This window comes from Salvelinus namaycush, chromosome 40 (assembly GCF_016432855.1).
Source record: "Salvelinus namaycush isolate Seneca chromosome 40, SaNama_1.0, whole genome shotgun sequence".
Classification (NCBI taxonomy): domain Eukaryota; kingdom Metazoa; phylum Chordata; class Actinopteri; order Salmoniformes; family Salmonidae; genus Salvelinus; species Salvelinus namaycush.
The window spans coordinates 3670485-3688474 of record NC_052346.1 but is presented as its reverse complement, the minus strand read 5'-3'; the positions used below and the strand labels follow the sequence as shown (position 1 = coordinate 3688474).

Below are 17990 nucleotides of genomic sequence, written 5' to 3'. Positions count from 1 at the left end.
AGAGTGAGAGAAAGAATGAAATAAAATGAAAAGGAAATGGGAACAAAAGAGGGAAAGAGCGAAATAAAGAAACTAAGTACAAAGAAAGAGCAATATAAAGAGAGAAATGCAATAATCCAGCTAATATTGGCACTGTCAGTATTTGGATTTCAGAATAGCCTTGTTGAGTGGTGAGTCCAAATAACACAATGGATTGTGGAAGTCCTGCCTACACAAACAAAGGATCAGGCCGCCCAAAAATAATACAGTACATGCATAAAATCAATAACGGCCATGAAAATAATTCAGTCTCAAAATACATTTGTCCCGCTACAGTGTTGCACACGCTTTCCATCAGAGTTTAACATTTTTCATGTTTGAAATACAGCCATCAGAGTAAAACAACATTTGTGATCTACAATTAGATTGGATGTGTTTCTAATGGCACCCGGTTCCCTATATAGTGCACTCCTTTTGACCACAGCCCTATGGGTCCTGGTCAAATGTAGTGCCATATATAGAGACTAGGGTGCCATTTGGGATGCAGATTTTGAGCTACGCCGTATTCCAGCTAATTAAGTCATAGTTCACATGCAATCATCAGGCCAGAGTGAACCGAGCCTGTGTTTGGTGGAAAATCTGGGAGCATTTAAGTGTCTCGCCCTCCACTTCTGCTCCAGCTGCACTCTGCGCTTAAGGCTGCACTTGGCTGGATGTTGAATTGCAATGTAAATGTTTCTTGGAATTTTGATTCAGTCAAATGGTTCAAGAATGTCCTGGCTAAAACTTCAACCCAGTGAGTAGTCAGAGAGCGCACAAGGCTATGTCTCAAACCTTCTCAGAACAAGCTGGGGAGCGAGAGAGTGTGTGATGGAGTGTGTAAGTGAGAGTGAGAGAAAGTGTGAGTGTGGTTAGTGTGTAAGTATGGATGTGTGTGTGTGTGTGTGTGTACACTTGCAAGTCTGTGTGTGTGTGTGTGTGTGTGTGTGTGTGTGTGTGTGTGTGTGTGTGTGTGTGTGTGTGTGTGTGTGTGTGTGTGTAGGGCCTCCCGAGTGGCGCAGAGGACTAAAGTGCTGAGGCGCCACTACAGACCGAGAGCCCCATGGGACGACGCATAATTGGCCGGGTTAGTGGAGGGTTTGGCAGGGGGGGGATTTCCTTGTCTCATCGTGCTCTAGCCACTTCTTGTGGCGAGCCGGCGCCTGCAAGTTGACTTCGGTTTTCAGTTGGACTGTTTCTTTCGACCCATTGGTGTGGCTGGCTTCTAGGCTAAGCGAGCAGTGTGTTAAGAAGCAGTTAAGATGCATGACTCTCGACCATCGCCTCTCCCGAGACCGTTGAGGAGTTCCAGCAATGAGACAAGATCGTAACTACCAATTGGATATCAACGGCCCTTTCCTGTAATTGTTTGTATGCACACTGTGCCAATGTGCGTGCATTCATACGTGTGTGTGCATGTGCATGTGTGTGCATGCATATCTGTGTACGTGTGTGATAAGAGGTCCAATAACAACAGCCCTGTCCTGTGACCTCTCCATCTCCCGCCTGCAACCAACAACCCTCCCAGAAACCAACCAAGTAAAAGGTTGTGCGTGTGTCCATCCTGCTACCAAGCCAGATGTTAACTGTGTACATCTCCCCACCATTACCACTGACATGCTGGACGATTGGATTCTTATCCGAGGGCCTAAAATCGATAGACACTGATCGCAATTGAGTTGAACGCAATCGATTTACAAACGTTTGAACTTCTATGGTGTAATAACAAGACTAGATTGATAACCATTTTTTTGTTACTATCCAGTACCACATTTACCCTAAATCTCAGCAAGATACACTGCTCAAAAAAATAAAGGGAACACTTAAACAACACAATGTAACTCCAAGTCAATCACACTTCTGTGAAATCAAACTGTTCACTTAGGAAGCAACACTGATTGACAATAAATTTCACATGCTGTTGTGCAAATGGAATAGACAAAAGGTGGAAATTATAGGCAATTAGCAAGACACCCCCAATAAAGGAGTGATTCTGCAGGTGGTGACCACAGACCACTTCTCAGTTCCTATGCTTCCTGGCTGATGTTTTGGTCACTTTTGAATGCTGGCGGTGCTCTCACTCTAGTGGTAGCATGAGACGGAGTCTACAACCCACACAAGTGGCTCAGGTAGTGCAGCTCATCCAGGATGGCACATCAATGCGAGCTGTGGCAAGAAGGTTTGCTGTGTCTGTCAGCGTAGTGTCCAAAGCATGGAGGCGCTACCAGGAGACAAGCCAGTACATCAGGTGACGTGGAGGAGGCCGTAGGAGGGCAACAACCCAGCAGCAGGACCGCTACCTCCGCCTTTGTGCAAGGAGGAGCACTGCCAGAGCCCTGCTGCTGGGTTGTTGCCCTCCTACGGCCTCCTCCACGTCTCCTGATGTACTGGCTTGTCCATTCCATTTGCACAACAGCATGTGAAATTTATTGTCAATCAGTGTTGCTTCCTAAGTGAACAGTTTGATTTCACAAAAGTGTGATTGACTTGGAGTTACATTGTGTTGTTTAAGTGTTCCCTTTATATTTTTGAGCAGTGTAATTCTTAGCTTAGAACTAGCGCAGGGCTCTCCAACCCTATTCCTTGGGAGCCACCTTCCTGTATGTTCTCTCTCCAACCCTAATCTAGCACACCTGATTCTAATAATTAGCTAGTTGATAACCTGAACCAGGTTAGTTTACAACTGAGTTTACAGTGAACACCTACAGGAGGGTAGCTCTCCAGGAACAGGGTTGGAATGCCTTGTACTAGTGAAAGAAATGGTGAGATTTGTGTTAGGTGCTTATTGGGATGGTGAAAACGTTGGGTAAGTGATACTGGAATAAGCAGTGGTTGAATGACCTGAACAGTTGGAAAAGGGGAGTGCTAAAAGAGGCAAGAGTGGAACTAGAATTCAGAGATACATGTTATGAAACGTAAAGAGTGGAAACATTGGTCCTGTGTGGCCCAGTTGGAAGATCATGGAGCTTGCAACGCTAGGGTTGTGGGTTTGATTCCCACAGGGGACCAGTACAAAAATCTATGCACTCACTACTGTAAGTTGCTCTGGACAAGAGCATCTGCTAAATTACTGAATTGCAAATGGTTGCCTACCTTAAGAGCCCAAATCCTTTCTTCTTGGCCTTTTTCTCCTGGTCCTCAGAATCCTCGGTTTTCTTCTTCACTTTTTCTTTGCTTTTCTTCTCTTTCTTCTTCCCTTTGGTCTTCTTCTTCTTCTTCCCTGCCTCTGATTCAATCTGGTCCTGGCGGGATGAGCAACTGACGGGCGTGTCTCGGCCTGAGCTCTGCTCTGACAGGTCATCTGAGAGGGAGGTAGCAAAGGTTAAAAAGGTCAACTAGGGCTGACCCCATTTAGTCGACTGGACGATTGGTTTGGTCAATAGGCTGATGGTCGACCAAGATTTCTTTAGTCGAGCAGTCGCAATAAAAAACTATATTTCATGGTGCACAAGACACCTGTCTGTTTCGTGCCTCTCTCAGTGGACTTATCCATTGCGGAGGCCACGGGGATGGCACAGTCCATCACTCTCAGATACTGAAATTGTATATGGTAATATTATGTAAAAATAATGGTGCAACACTAATAAATCTATTATTATTTTATAACAAATGCGCTTTCTCCTGCGTTGGATACTGACACTGTCATCACTGTCACTATAATAATAAGCAATGTCGTTATCATTAGTAGGCTTTGTATAGTAACCACCATGGAGCTGTAGGCTTAAGAGCACATCCTGTTAAGTCTTAATACCATAACTTTTGTAGGCCTATATTTCAGTATATTGTATTTATCACTCATTCGTTCATGCGATCACACAGCATACGAGACGTTCATGCTTTGAAATGCAATCAAGCATTTTTAGTTTAAAAATGTAATAAAGGGAGCTTTGAATAATCAGCCTAAACAATAAATAAAGCGCAGTTCACGGATGCATGCAACTGTTTTTAGTTTTCTGTAATTAGCACAGACTCTCTGGTACACTTACATATTTAGTGTTGTTTACACTGTTCCAAATGGTCAGAAAAATATATAATATTGTAATCTAACAGCAACTGTTTGGCACACATAATACTCACGCAGCGCTTGCTCCTATACCCTCCTTTTTCCTGGCCTTCCAGTAGTTTCCACAACTAAGTCAAATGTCTTCCACATATCGGACTTCCCCTTTCCCTCCTGAGCAAACGGTAAACGTTCACCCGTTTCGAGTTTCTTTTTCACGTCCTCCGCCTCCATTTTGCTGTCACGTGTTACTGTGTTCAGAGATTGTTCAAACCAATTTATTGCTGTGATTATGTAAGGCTATAGGTCAGGCCCTATTGGCCACATACTTATGATGCTTACATGTGTCAAGTAAAGAGAGCAATGGTTGAGGGAATAGGGAATGTTTTTACTCAACAAATTAGGGATTTCGGGAACATAACTTTTCAGTCAGAAACAAGTAATAAACTAAATGGCTGAAATGGCTGAAATGACGTTGCAGCTAACACAGTGCAATAAACACTTGCTGTCCCGTGGTGCCTTCACGCTGCAGTAGGGAGGAGAGCGAGACAACGTGTGCCAGTCACGCAGGCACTCGCTGTCGTTATTTTAACAGTGTGACCATCGGGCTCTTTCTCGAGTCATTTGTGTGTCTTGATTATTTAATCAAACAGTGTGCTTAAAGCATCAGACAAGCTCAGTGCATATGTAGTTGCTTTTTTTCCCCAAACACATTGGGTGTGTGTCTATATATGGAAAAATACATTTCAACATTTAAAGCAATGCGTTTTTTTTTTTACCTTAAAGTCAACACAGATGCCATACACACAATGCAGTAGACAGGCGGACAGACAAACGCACACTCATATACATCCCCCATCCCACCTGCAGTGACTCAATACTTTGCAGCCGGGTTCACCGACATGTCTTTTTGGGAAAGTGGGAGAGGGGGGTGCTGCCTCCAATCTTGTATTCACTGGTTCCCAGTCTAAGCCTGAGGCAACCACTCCGTGAGGCCAGAGGAAAAGTCACAGGCAATTCTAGTGCTTTACGGTTCAGTTTGGATGCTCAGATGGTCACACACACACACAGCTCACACACATCACACACACACACACACACACCACACACAGACAGATCTTTGGCTTCGCATGAAAGATGTTGCATCAAAAATGTGCAGCTGTGCGATTAAAAAAGTTCCCTGCCCAGAAACGCTGACTACATATACATTGAGCCGCTAAACAGTGTGTCCTTTTGCGACCTCTGCGTTTTGCAGCGAACGTCAGCTATGGCTAAATGACTCATTATTAACATCAGCGATAAACCAAAGTTTATACAACTCATGTGTGGATATTTCTGAATAATCGGTCCAAAGGCAATTATACACTGAGTGTACAAAACATTAGGAACACCTTAATATTGAGTTGCAAATCCTTTTGTTTTAGAACAGCCTTAATTCGTCAGGGCATGGACCCTACAAGGTGTCAGAAGCGTTCAACAGGAATGTTGGCCCATGTTCACGCCAAAGCATCCCACCTTTGAGTCAAGTTGGCTGGATGTCCTTTGGTTGGTGGACCATTCTTGATACACACGGGAAACTGTTGAGCGTGAAAAACCCAGCAGCGTTGCAGTTCTTGACACACTGAAACCAGTGCGCCTGGCACCTACTACCATACCCCATTCAAATCTTTTGTCTTGCCCATTCACCGTCTGAATGACACACATACATATGCATCAAAGCTTAAAAATCCTTCTTTAACCAGTCTCCTCCCCTTCATCTAGACTGATTGAAGTGGATTTAACAAGTGACATCAATAAGGGATCATAGCTTTTACCTGGATTCACTTGGATTTTTATAAATGTATTTTTATTTAACCTTTGTTTAACTAGGCAAGTCAGTTAAGAACAAATTCATATTTACAATGACGGCCTACCCTGGCCAAACCTGGACAACGCTGGGCCAATTGTGCACCGCCCTATGGGACTCCCAATCACGGCCGGTTGTGATACAGCCTGGATGGTCAGTCTATGTTATGGAAAGAACAGATGTTCCTAATGTTTTGTACAGTCAGTTTACATTAAGTCTGATCTAAAATGGCCTCAAAAACCATGTCAGTTGAGAAAATATGAAATGACAAAAGACTAACTTTGTTGTGAAACTTAGAAATCACCGACAGTACAGTGAAGCATCTTCCCTAATGATTTCAATGCACAAAAAAATTCGACTTACTGTAAGTGGAAGTTAGTATTCGCCCAAGTGACTTCAAATAAGTAGGTGGACAATAAATAAAAATAGTGGGATAACTATCATCACTCTGATGGCCCCATGCGCGCACGTTCCCTCGGCCCTATGCGCGTTCCCTCAGGCGCCGCGTTCCCTCAGGCGCCGCGTTCCCTCAGGCGCCGCGTTCCCTCAGGCGCCGCGTTCCCTCAGGCGCCGCGTTCCCTCAGGCGCCGCGTTCCCTCAGGCGCCGCGTTCCCTCAGGCGCCGCGTTCCCTCAGGCGCCGCGTTCCCTCAGGCGCCGCGTTCCCTCAGGCGCCGCGTTCCCTCAGGCGCCGCGTTCCCTCAGGCGCCGCGTTCCCTCAGGCGCCGCGTTCCCTCAGGCGCCGCGTTCCCTCGGCACGGCCCTATGCACGTTCCCTCGGCCCTATGTATAATCCCTCGGCCCTATGTATAATCCCTCGGCCCTATGTATAATCCCTCGGCCCTATGTATAATCCCTCGGCCCTATGTATAATCCCTCGGCCCTATGTATAATCCCTCGGCCCTATGTATTTTCCCTCGGCCCTATGTATTTTCCCTCGGCCCTATGTATTTTCCCTCGGCACCCACTGACCAATTTCCATAAAAATTGGCACAAATGCTTATTTTACAAATAGTTTGTATTATAATGAGATTTGGCCTTGTTTGGGGATGAGGATAATTAGAATGATACCCAGTGTGCTTTGCAAGTGTCTATTTTTGACATTTTGGTCATTTAGCAGATGCTTTTATCACACTACATAGTGCCATCACACTTCTGACACCAATGCAGTAAATCTGGGGCCACAAAATTGTGAACCGCTATAAAAAGGGTATAGAAAAGTATTTGTATTTTATTACACAATACATTGTGTAAGTGAAATACAAATGACAAAATACAAAAAATTGGAATACGTATTTGTATTCCCGCCCCTCTCGACCCCTGGTTTAGAAGATAGGGCTGAGGGAACATAGGGCTGTGGGAACTGAGGGAACATAGGACCCAGGGAACATAGTCATGCTCAGTGTTGCATTAACGTTGATGGCCAATTCCCCTACCGTCCTCCGGCTCCGAGGGCCCATCGTAGGACTTGTCGATGGCGGCGCGGAAGCTCTGGTTGCAGCCCCTCCCCCGCACCATGTGGGGCCTGGGGCGGTGGAAGGGCACCTGGCTCTGCTGGCTCAGCTGCCGGGCCTCCGACACGGCCGACTGGAGACTCTCCAAGGAGCAGGACTTCCATAGGCCCAAGGTGGGACCCAGGTCACTCCCCCTGGATGAGGCCTCTGAGAAGGGGAGAGACAGCGAGGGAGGGGAGGGAGCCCCCGGTCAGCGTGGATAGAAGGATGGAGGAGGAGGACGGGAAGTGGAAAGAGAGAAAGAGGAAAGAAAGGAGAGAGAAGATTGGGGAGAAATGGATGAACAATTTAAAATGGGGAGTTAGCGTAAAAAGGATGCATAGAGACAGGTGTAAAAGATGGAGGCAAGAGAGAGAGGGAGGGAAAGGATGCATTTCATGTAGAAGCAAAGGTAGAGGATGAAGGGGAGTGGAGGAGTGCCAAAGGACTGCCGTGAGTACACAGGCATGGGCCACAGTTAGGAGGAAGAGAGACAGAAAACAAGAGGACGTGAGGAGGAGGACTATGAAGACAATAGGACAGACTAAAAGGAGGAAGATCACAGTTAATGAAGAGAACGGAGAAAAAGAGAGAGAAGTGAGGAGGATAAGGGGATAAGGTCTAACAAAAAAAACTAAAGCGGGAGGACAGAGGAGAAGGGAGTGGATAAAGAAAGAGAAAAAGGAACAAAAGGGTCATGCAGGAAAAGGTCTCCTGCACATGTCAAACACATGGCCAAAACCCTCTTCATGGGGAGCTACTGGGTACACAGGTTTTTGCTTCAACCCTGCTGTAACAAACAACAAAAAGTCCTGGTGAGCAGATAGAGCAGTAGGTGTTCTAAATTAGGGTTGGAGCAAAAGCCTGCAGGATGGTATAGCTCTGTAAGGAGAAAGGTTGGTTCAATGGCTAGTGTTGTAGGTTAGTCAGAGGTCCATCACCAGACCATGGCCGCAGAGACAGACAAGCAAAGGGGATGTGGCGAGAAACACACAGCCAGTCCCTAATCCTTCATTTGGCCCTAACGCTATTTTGCTAAAAGGTATGGAAAATAGTTTAAAACCGACTGAAAAAGTGACTATTTCTATCTCACACCAGGGATTTGCAAGACATTTACTCTTCAAAACGTTCTCGGAGAAGGCAAACGCTCAAAATGTTCTCGTTTTAGACTCTCTTTTGTCGACTCAGTCTTCAAAGCATGAGAATATTCCTCTTGAAATTGATTTTTGGAGAGTGGGCGATAGAGTCAAAGGGAAAGGAGGGAAAGTGAGCCAGGGCTGCAGCAGCAGTGGCTTTTAAGTCCTAAATTGACTTTGAGGAAGAAGTGGGATTTGTGTGAAATAAGGGGTTATAAATAGAGAGCGGATGTGTTCAGGAATAAAATGCTCAATTTGAGAAGCAGGATTTGTGTCACAAATGTAATTGTGGCTGTCCGGCTAGCAGCCTGATAGAATTAAGCCGCTTGCTGCTGGGGTGCAGCAGTGAACGCTGGGCTCAGTGTGTGCAGTACACACTTGTGTGCATTTGCAAGCACAACACCACCTGTATATGTGTGTGTGTGTGTTTGTTTGTGAAAATGAACGCATATCTTTTTGTGTGTGTGTTGTGTGCGCCTGTGTGTGTGTGTCAGTGTGTTTGAGTGTGTGTGTGTGTGCCTTCCCTTCGTCCATAACCAGTGTAGGTATGTCAAATGGGTGAAGGTAGATGTAAATGAATAACGTACGCGACGGGAGGGCGATCATCCTTCCTGCAGAATCATTCAAGTGTGAAACCAACATTTGACTCCTATCACTGCCTGCCGTGGACCAGATGCTCAATGTGGGTTCATTCACTCACTCATCATGTCAGGTCAACAATCACTGGTGATCGGTGCAATCCTCTGACAGTGAATGCGAATGACAGGAATTCCGTAAGGGATTCACACAAACCAATAGTGCACCATCTGAATACAACTTTGAGCAACATGAGTAATGTTACGCAACTACCTCTAGCAACACACACCTGCGTTACACAAATCAAAACACGTTAGAACCACATGTACGATGCAGAGAAGCATAGACGCACACACCGGGATGCTTCACGACTCGAACACTGCAGCACACTGTAAGCCACAGGGTTTCAAACCGACAGCAGAAACACACCCAGCGCTAGGATAGAGAGACTAAGAAGAGAAGATATACTTTATTAGTCTACGCAAGATGGACATTTGTCTTCTGCTTTTATCCAACCCCCGATATACATACACAAACACACATTAGATTGGAGAGGCTGGAGCAGAGGGCAGCCACAGTGCATCGACCAACAAACAATTTTGGGGGTTAAGTTACTTGCTCAAGGGAACATCGGCAGTAGGTGGCACCTGAGATATTGATGCATTTTTTTCTTTGACTAGAGCGAGCATTTCCCCTCCTTGACTAGAGCGAGCATTTCCCCTCCTTGACTAGAGCGAGCATTTCCCCTCCGTGACTAGAGCGAGCATTTCCCCTCCTTGACTAGAGCGAGCATTTCCCCTCCTTGACTAGAGCGAGCATTTCCCCTCCTTGACTAGAGCGAGCATTTCCCCTCCTTGACTAGAGCGAGCATTTCCCCTCTTTGACTAGAGCGAGCATTTCCCCTCTGACTAGAGCGAGCATTTCCCCTCTGACTAGAGCGAGCATTTCCCCTCTTTGACTAGAGCGAGCATTTCCCCTCTTTGACTAGAGCGAGCATTTCCCCTCTTTGACTAGAGCGAGCATTTCCCCTCTTTGACTAGAGCGAGCATTTCCCCTCTTTGACTAGAGCGAGCATTTCCCCTCTTTGACTAGAGCGAGCATTTCCCCTCTTTGACTAGAGCGAGCATTTCCCCTCTTTGACTAGAGCGAGCATTTCCCCTCTTTGACTAGAGCGAGCATTTCCCCTCTTTGACTAGAGCGAGCATTTCCCCTCTTTGACTAGAGCGAGCATTTCCCCTCTTTGACTAGAGCGAGCATTTCCCCTCTTTGACTAGAGCGAGCATTTCCCCTCTTTGACTAGAGCGAGCATTTCCCCTCTTTGACTAGAGCGAGCATTTTCCCTCTTTGACTAGAGCGAGCATTTTCCCTCTTTGACTAGAGCGAGCATTTCCCCTCTTTGACTAGAGTGAGCATTTTCCCTCTTTGACTAGAGTGAGCATTTCCCTCTTTGACTAGAGTGAGCATTTCCCTCTTTGACTAGAGTGAGCATTTCCCCCTCTGACTAGAGTGAGCATTTCTGCAGCTCAACTGAGCAAGGGCGCAACCGGTGACGGAAATGCCACGTTTTAAGCAGCCTCTCCCTGCAGTGGATGATTTAAAAAGGTCAGTTGTCATGGAGACACCTCTGTCCGTGTCGGTGTGTGTGTGTGTGTGTGTGTGTGAGCCTCGCTCTTCTTCTCATCATCATGGAGGACAGACATTATCGCTTTACCTTTCCATCTCGGAGAACCCTGGATTCAATCTCTGGGCTAGCCTATAAAACCGCGCTCACTGTGATGGGAACTAGTAAAACAACCTATATTTTCCCCTTTCCAATACATGGAAACGGTATATAACGTGGGTGGGTGGAAACCTTCAAACCTATTTTAATACCACAACCTTTGGGTGTTGACATTTGAGCTGTACCAGATGAAAACAGAATAACTTAGTGTTCATAGGGCGATGTATAGGAGAGGCAGATACAACAAAACAAACAGGTTTTAGAGTGGTACAGTAAGCAATGCACATGTACAGTTGAAGTCAAAAGTTTACATATTTAGGTTGGAGTCATTAAAACTCGTTTTTCAACCACTCCACAAATTTCTTGTTAACAAACTATAGTTTTGTCAAGTCGGTTAGGACATCTACCTTATGCATGACACAAGTAACTTTTCCAACAATTGTTTACAGACATATTATTTCACTTATAATTCACTGCATCACAATTCCAGTGGGTCTGAAGTTTACATATACTAAGTTGACTGTGCCTTTATACAGCTTGGAAAATTCCAGAAAATTATGTCACGGCTTTAGAAGCTTCTGATAGGCTAACTGACATCATTTGAGTCAATTGGGGGTGTACCTGTGGATGTATTTCAAGGCCTACCTTCAAACTCAGTGCCTCTTTGCTTGACATCATGGGAAAATCAAAAGAAATCAGCCAAGACCTCAGAAAAAAAATTGTAGACCACAAGTCTGGTTCATCCTTGGGAGCAATTTCCAAACGCCTGAAGGTACCACGTTCATCTGTACAAACAATAGTACGCAAGTATAAACACCATGGGACCACGCAGCCGCCATACCGCTCAGGAAGGAGACACGTTCTGTCTCGTTGAGATGAACGTACTTTGCTGCAAATCAATCCCAGAACAACAGCAAAGGACCTTGTGAAGATGCTGGAGGAAACAGGTAAAAAAGTATCAATATCCACAGGAAAACGAGTCCTATATTGACATAACCTGAAAGGCCGCTCAGCAAGGAAGAAGCCACTGCTCCAAAACCGCCATAAAAAAGCCAGACTACGGTTTGCAACTGCACATGGGGACAAAGATCGTACTTTTTTGAGAAATGTCCTCTGGTCTGATGAAACAAAAATAGAACTGTTTGGCCATAATGACCATTGTTATGTTTGGAGGAAAAAGGGAGGCTTGCAAGCCGAAGAACACCATCCCAACCGTGACGCACGGGGTGGCAGCATCATGTTTGTGGGGGTGCTTTGCTGCAGGAGGGACTGGTGTATTTCACAAAATAGATGGCATCATGAGGTAGGAAAATGATGTGTATATATTGAAGCAACATCTCAAGACATCAGTCAGGAAGTTAAAGCTTGGTTGCAAATGGGTCTTCCAAATGGACAATGACCCCAAGCATACTTGCAAAATGGCAGCATCATGTTGTGCGGGTGCTTTGCTGCAGGAGGGACTGGTGCACTTCACAAAATAGATTATGTGATTATAGATTATGTGGACATATTGAAGCAACATCTCAAGACATCAGTCAGGAGGTTAAAGCTTGGTCACAAATGGGTCTTCCAAATGGACAATGACCCCAAGCATACCGCCAAAGTCGTGACAAAATGGCTTAAGGACAACAAAGTCAAGGCATTGGAGTGGCCATCACAAAGCCCTGACCTCAATCCCATAGAAAATGTGTGTGCAGAACTGAAAAAACGTGTGCAAGCATGGAGGCCTACAAACCTGACTCAGTTACACCAGCTCTGTCAGGAGGAATGGGCCAAAATTCACCCAACTTATTGTGGGAAGATTGTGGAAGGCAATGCTACCAAATACTAATTGAGGGTATGTAAACTTCTGACCCACTGGGAATGTGATGAAATAAATAAAAGCTGAAATATATAATTCTCTCTACTATTATTCTGACATTTCACATTCTTAAAATAAAGTGGTGATCCTAACTGAGCTAAGACAAGGAATTTTTACTAGGATAAAATGTCAGGAATTGTGGAAAAACTGAGTTTAAATGTACTTGGCTAAGGTGTATGTAAACTTCTGACTTCAACTGTAAGTGGCCACTACCTTGTCTATTGTGAAATAATTAACTTAACTCAAAAGTTCCATCCAATCAAAGTACAGTCCAATTAAGGTCCCGACAAATCACAATTTAGTTCCAATTAACGTTGCAACCAATCATAGTTTATCTGCTCCCCGAGTGCACTCTGATAAATCACTAACAATGCATCCCCGGACGGGACACAGATGCAGGCAGAAGGCAGTAATTGTGTTTAGATGTATAGATGGAGCCTATGGTTGCATATTTGCTCAGTTAGACGTATGGCTCTAATAATGGTCAGGGACTTAAAAGGCCATTTCATAATTACAGACTCACCTTTAGTGGATTAGTCACGTGGAGGGATGGGAGGGGGAGAGGGGGGCAGGGACTAGAGATGGGACATTAACCATTTGTTAAAGCTAGGCTTAATAAATGCACTACTACGCTGCGATGGACCACAACACATGTAGTGTGGGCAGAGCACACAGACAGATGGCCCTTCCCGCTACAGAGTGATCCATCCATTCAAATCAGCCCAACATGGTGACTTTCAACTTGAATCAACAACAGAGAGAGTGAGTGAGTGAGTGAGTGGGTGAGAGAGAGAGAGAGAGAGAGAGAGAGAGAGCGATACAAACTACAACAAAGCAGGGTTCCATGTTGGCAGGGGGAAGGGAAGGCTACATGTTTTCAAAGTATAATTGCAGAAGGGGGCAAAACAGAATAATGGGCACTGCCAGTTGCCCAGCGGGCCAGAAGCTAGTCAGTGTTTGCCGCATCTAACAGGGCTTCAGTGTGGGTGGATATCCCCCATCTCCAACTGAAACAAACACAGGCATCAGTGGAGCAAAACGTGCACACACACACCACAACACGCACGCACCAAACGCTTGAAACAGCTGAGACAAAATTTGTTCGAAGCTGTGTGTGCGCAGGGATACTAAGTGGTATATGTGTGTGTGTGCGCGCGCGCACGCTGGAAGCGTTCCCAGACCTGTGTATGAGTAGAGCTGCCAGGGGAAGATGTTAAGAGCCGGGGGACAGCCAGAGGAAGATGGTGAGATGGAGACAGAGACCACAGAGGAGAGATGGAGAGAGAGAGGCTCCCTCCAAACATCCATTTATCCCCCTCTCCTAAACGAGCATGTTCTCCTCTGGCTGTTGATACACACACTCTTGTCTATTCAGAGGACCTGAGGATTACTGGAGCTAACCCTCTTTCTATGTCACACACATGCACATGTGTAATGCTCAGGTGCATGTGTCTACGCGTTAGTGTTTCTTTGCGCGCACACACACACACACACACACACACACACACACACACACAGAGAGAGAGAGAGAAATAACCTAAATCAGGATGCTTTAAAGGCCGGGCTTATTCAGGCGGTAGCTATGAGAAGGTAGAGAGCGAAGGAGATATAGGGGCAGTAGGAGAGAAGGGAAAGGATGATGATTTGGTAGGGGAAGCTCAAAGGATGGATGGAGCATGTTACCTATAATCGCATAACACTAGGAAATCACAGAGAGAAGGAAAGAGAGAGAAGGATGAGAGGGTGAGAACAGAGGAAGAGAGAGGAAGGAGGAAAATTGGGATAATGGAGAATAAGAGAAGATGAAATGGGGATGGGAGGGGACAGACTAAGCGGGAGAGAGACCGACAGCTCCGGAGAGAGAGAGAGACAGCTAGTAAAGAAAGAAGAGTAACAGGAGTAACAAGGGGCGTAAAACAAACAAAGGGGTGAGGAAGACAAAGAGAGTGAGAGCACGGAGAAAGCGAGGAATAGAGAAGGTATTGAGAGAGTGAGAGCAAGAGAGAACAAGAGAGTAAGAAATCACAAAAGCAAATGAGCGAGAGACAAAGCAAGACAGAAATAGTATGAGAGAGCGCGAGTTGGGGGAGAGACAGGAATATAGAAGTAGAGAGGGAGAGAAATAGAAGGAAAGAGAGTAGCTATCTCACACACACACACACACACACACACACACACACACACACACACACACACACACACACACACACACACACACACACACACACACACACACACACACACACACACACACACACACACACCACACACACACACACACAGAGCGGTTTTAGCCAGATTAAAGCCGGAGGCAGAGCCCCTCTTAAAGACCATCCTACTAATGAAATATGTCAAGGCCTATAAAGAAGCATGGGGCCATTTAAAGAATCATGCACGGGGGCCACGTCAAATACGGCCCCGTCAGCAAACTGGCCTCAGTGCAGCCTGTCAATATGCATTAGCTTCCACATCAGTTAGAGGCTGATGTAGAAAATGAATCTATTTATTTATCATAGCCCATAAGGGTGATTGTGACTACCGATCAGAAATGGGCTTTGAGGGAAATCATATGGGTAAAAATAGGTTTGAGTGTATGGGTGGGGTGGGGAAAGCTGAGTGTGGTACTTTACTGTGGGGGTGGGACTTGTAGAGTCGTCGTTATGCGGCAACAGTTTATGCTGTGGTAGATTTAAGGTGTGTGTGTTTCTGTGTGTGTGTGTGTGCACGCACGTGTCTGCGGGGGGCGTGCGTTCAAGCCTTTCATTCAATCCCTGCACCCTCTTTCTCACTTAAGTGAAAGAAGACAAATTAAGAACATACCGGGTCTAATGCAATCTAGGGCTGTCGGAGCAAAGAGGTAGCTTAACAAATCACTTCCTGCTGCTTCCAGCTGAGTAAGGAGAACACATAAATCAGGTTCAGTGACACAAAGCATCTCCCCGAAGAAGTTTGTTCGTTCCAGGGTGAAGTTTCCCCCCCAAGTACAGATCTAGGATCAGCTTCCCCTTCCCTCAATCCTTACCTTAACCATTAGAGGAGTTAGGGGTGTCCTGAACAGGTCATAATGTGTTATGCGGTCAGTTTAACAGCACACTGAAAATTATGATTATTTTCCATACCTTTTTTCAATGTTTAGTCGCCTTCTTTGTTTGAGAAGGTGTGTGTTTGTGTGTGTCTGAAGAGTGGGTGTGTGTGTTTGGGATATGGATAGGGGGAAGAGCGTGTTCCTTCACCTGGTCTCTGCTCTGCCAGGGATCTCATGTTGCTCTCATCAGCCACTGAAACACAGAAAACACACACTGTGAATATCGAAACACCATAAGGGTTGCCTTTGTCTGTTTTCTCTGAGCAGAGATGGAGAAAGAGAGAGAGGGAGCAAGACACGGACAGAAGAGCGAGAGGGAAAGAGAGATATGGTATAGGAGAGGGCGGGGAGGGCAAGAATGGGGTACTCCCCTTCACTCCCCATTTCCCCACCTTCCCATCTCTCTCGCCCTCATCAGTCTTTCACTCTCTCTAATCCACACCAACAGGATTGAGGAGGCAGGCAGGGAGCGGCATCAGCTGCCAGAGGGGCACTGCACCACAGGACACAATAATAGGTTTTCATTACGTTGCAATTTCTCTGAAATAATCCCTTTTCATATTTTATGAGGTCAACTTTCTCCCGGCAGAGAAACGAGAGAGCAGAAGAAAAACAAAAAAGAGCGAGAGGGAGAGAAAATGCAGCTGCGACAGAGGGGACAATGGATTAGACTGGCTGTTATATTTGCTGGCTTCACGCGTTACATTTTCCCTCAAATACAGTAGCCACAAAAAGGTCGTGGTGGCGGTGTGTGTGTGTGTGAGCTGTGTGGCTCGAAGCTAAAAATAATGTGCATATGAATCTGCTTCTATTGTTACAGAGATCCCCCCCCCCCCTGTTCGGAGAGCAGCATCAACAATCTCTCACCCACCCACCCACCCACCCACCCACCCACCCACACACAGATAAATAAATATTCTGCAGCTGGGACAGGAATTTGCTGCTGGTGTTAGTGAGCTCATTATGACTACAGCTCAGTGAACTGCATTGTTTCTTCTCCACGTGTGTGCGTTCATATACATGACTCAACTACTGTCAGATCAGGTCATGTGGTCAGGGAAAAACTCCCGGGTCTGAATTCAAAACGTGCCTCAGAGTAGAAGTGCTGATTTAGTTCCCACCTTATATTCCCTTACGATTTTTCAAAAGCCAAACTGATCCTAGATCAGCACACCTACTCTGAAAGGCTTTATAAATACGGGCCCAGGTGCAACCATTAAGACAGACTTGAGAGTGAGTGTTAAAGGACCACAGTCTTGGCTAAGCCCATTTAACCAACGTCAGATACCTCTGAAACGCTAAACAAGTCATGTGTGCGTCCTAAATGCCACCCTATTCCCTATACGAATAAATTGCTTTGTAGCATGAGGCAGATTGATGTATAAGTAGCAGATGTTCCCTGGTCAAAAGTTAGGGTGCCATTTGAGATGCAGCCCGTGTTTTGCTTGTGCACCCTACAGTCCCCATAAGAAAACATCTGCTAAGCACCAGCTCTTATATTGCTTATTACTTTTTGCTTAGTGCAAAAATAAACCCTCAGACTTGACTCACCCGGCTTAACTCCCGTTTGGAAATGGGAAACTACCTCCTATTAAAGTGGATGATCCCTACAAATGTGACACACAGCACAGGGTCACAGTGTCATAGAGTCCCCATGCCTCTGGTAACGCTCCCCATCCTCAGATAACAACCTCAAGGGGGTCGGGGGGGGGGGGGGGGGTGGAGAGTAGGAGAAAGGTGAAGTGAGGGAGAAATATGGAGAGAGAACGAAAAGGTGGATGCATTGAGAGAGAGGAAAAAGAAGGGAGAGAGAGAAAGATGTACAGAGAGAGCGCGAAAAGGAGAAAGAAGGACGGAAAGGGAGTGAAAGAGAACGAGGAGGAAAGAGAGAGATTACAAAAAAAGAGAAAGACAAGATAAGCAGTGGGTAGGATGCGGGGGGTCTCTTCCTAATAAAAGCCAATCACTGTGCAGTAGCGGCGTGCAACTAGTTCAGAAGGGGGAACCCAATCAACATCCCTAATGAACTGGGATTGGAAACCAGCGACAGGCAAAAATTATTAACAGAATAAGATATAACTCACTCTGAAACAGAGAAGAGAGAGAAAGGGAGGGAGACGGGTGGGGGATTGAGAAAAGAGAGAGATGGGGGAAGAACGAGAGAAGAGAGCGAAAAAAAGAGGGAAAAGAAGAAAAGACAGAGAGAGGGTGGGAGTGAGAGAGAGAGAGAGTGTGAGAGCAAAATAAAAGAGAGAGG

General features: G+C 45.8%; 1 protein-coding gene across 1 annotated transcript in view; it reads right to left on the bottom strand.

Moving 5' to 3' along the window:
• The window catches only part of LOC120033764 (partitioning defective 3 homolog B-like), a 183918-nt gene that overhangs the window by 50914 nt on the left and 115014 nt on the right, over window positions 1-17990 (bottom strand). Inside the window, exons 16-18 of the mRNA XM_038980218.1 lie at window positions 15882-15926; window positions 7299-7523; window positions 3112-3319 (exon numbers count right to left, since the gene is read on the bottom strand). Coding sequence (XP_038836146.1) covers window positions 3112-3319; window positions 7299-7523; window positions 15882-15926 — 478 coding nt within the window. The remainder of the gene's footprint in view (window positions 1-3111; window positions 3320-7298; window positions 7524-15881; window positions 15927-17990) is intronic.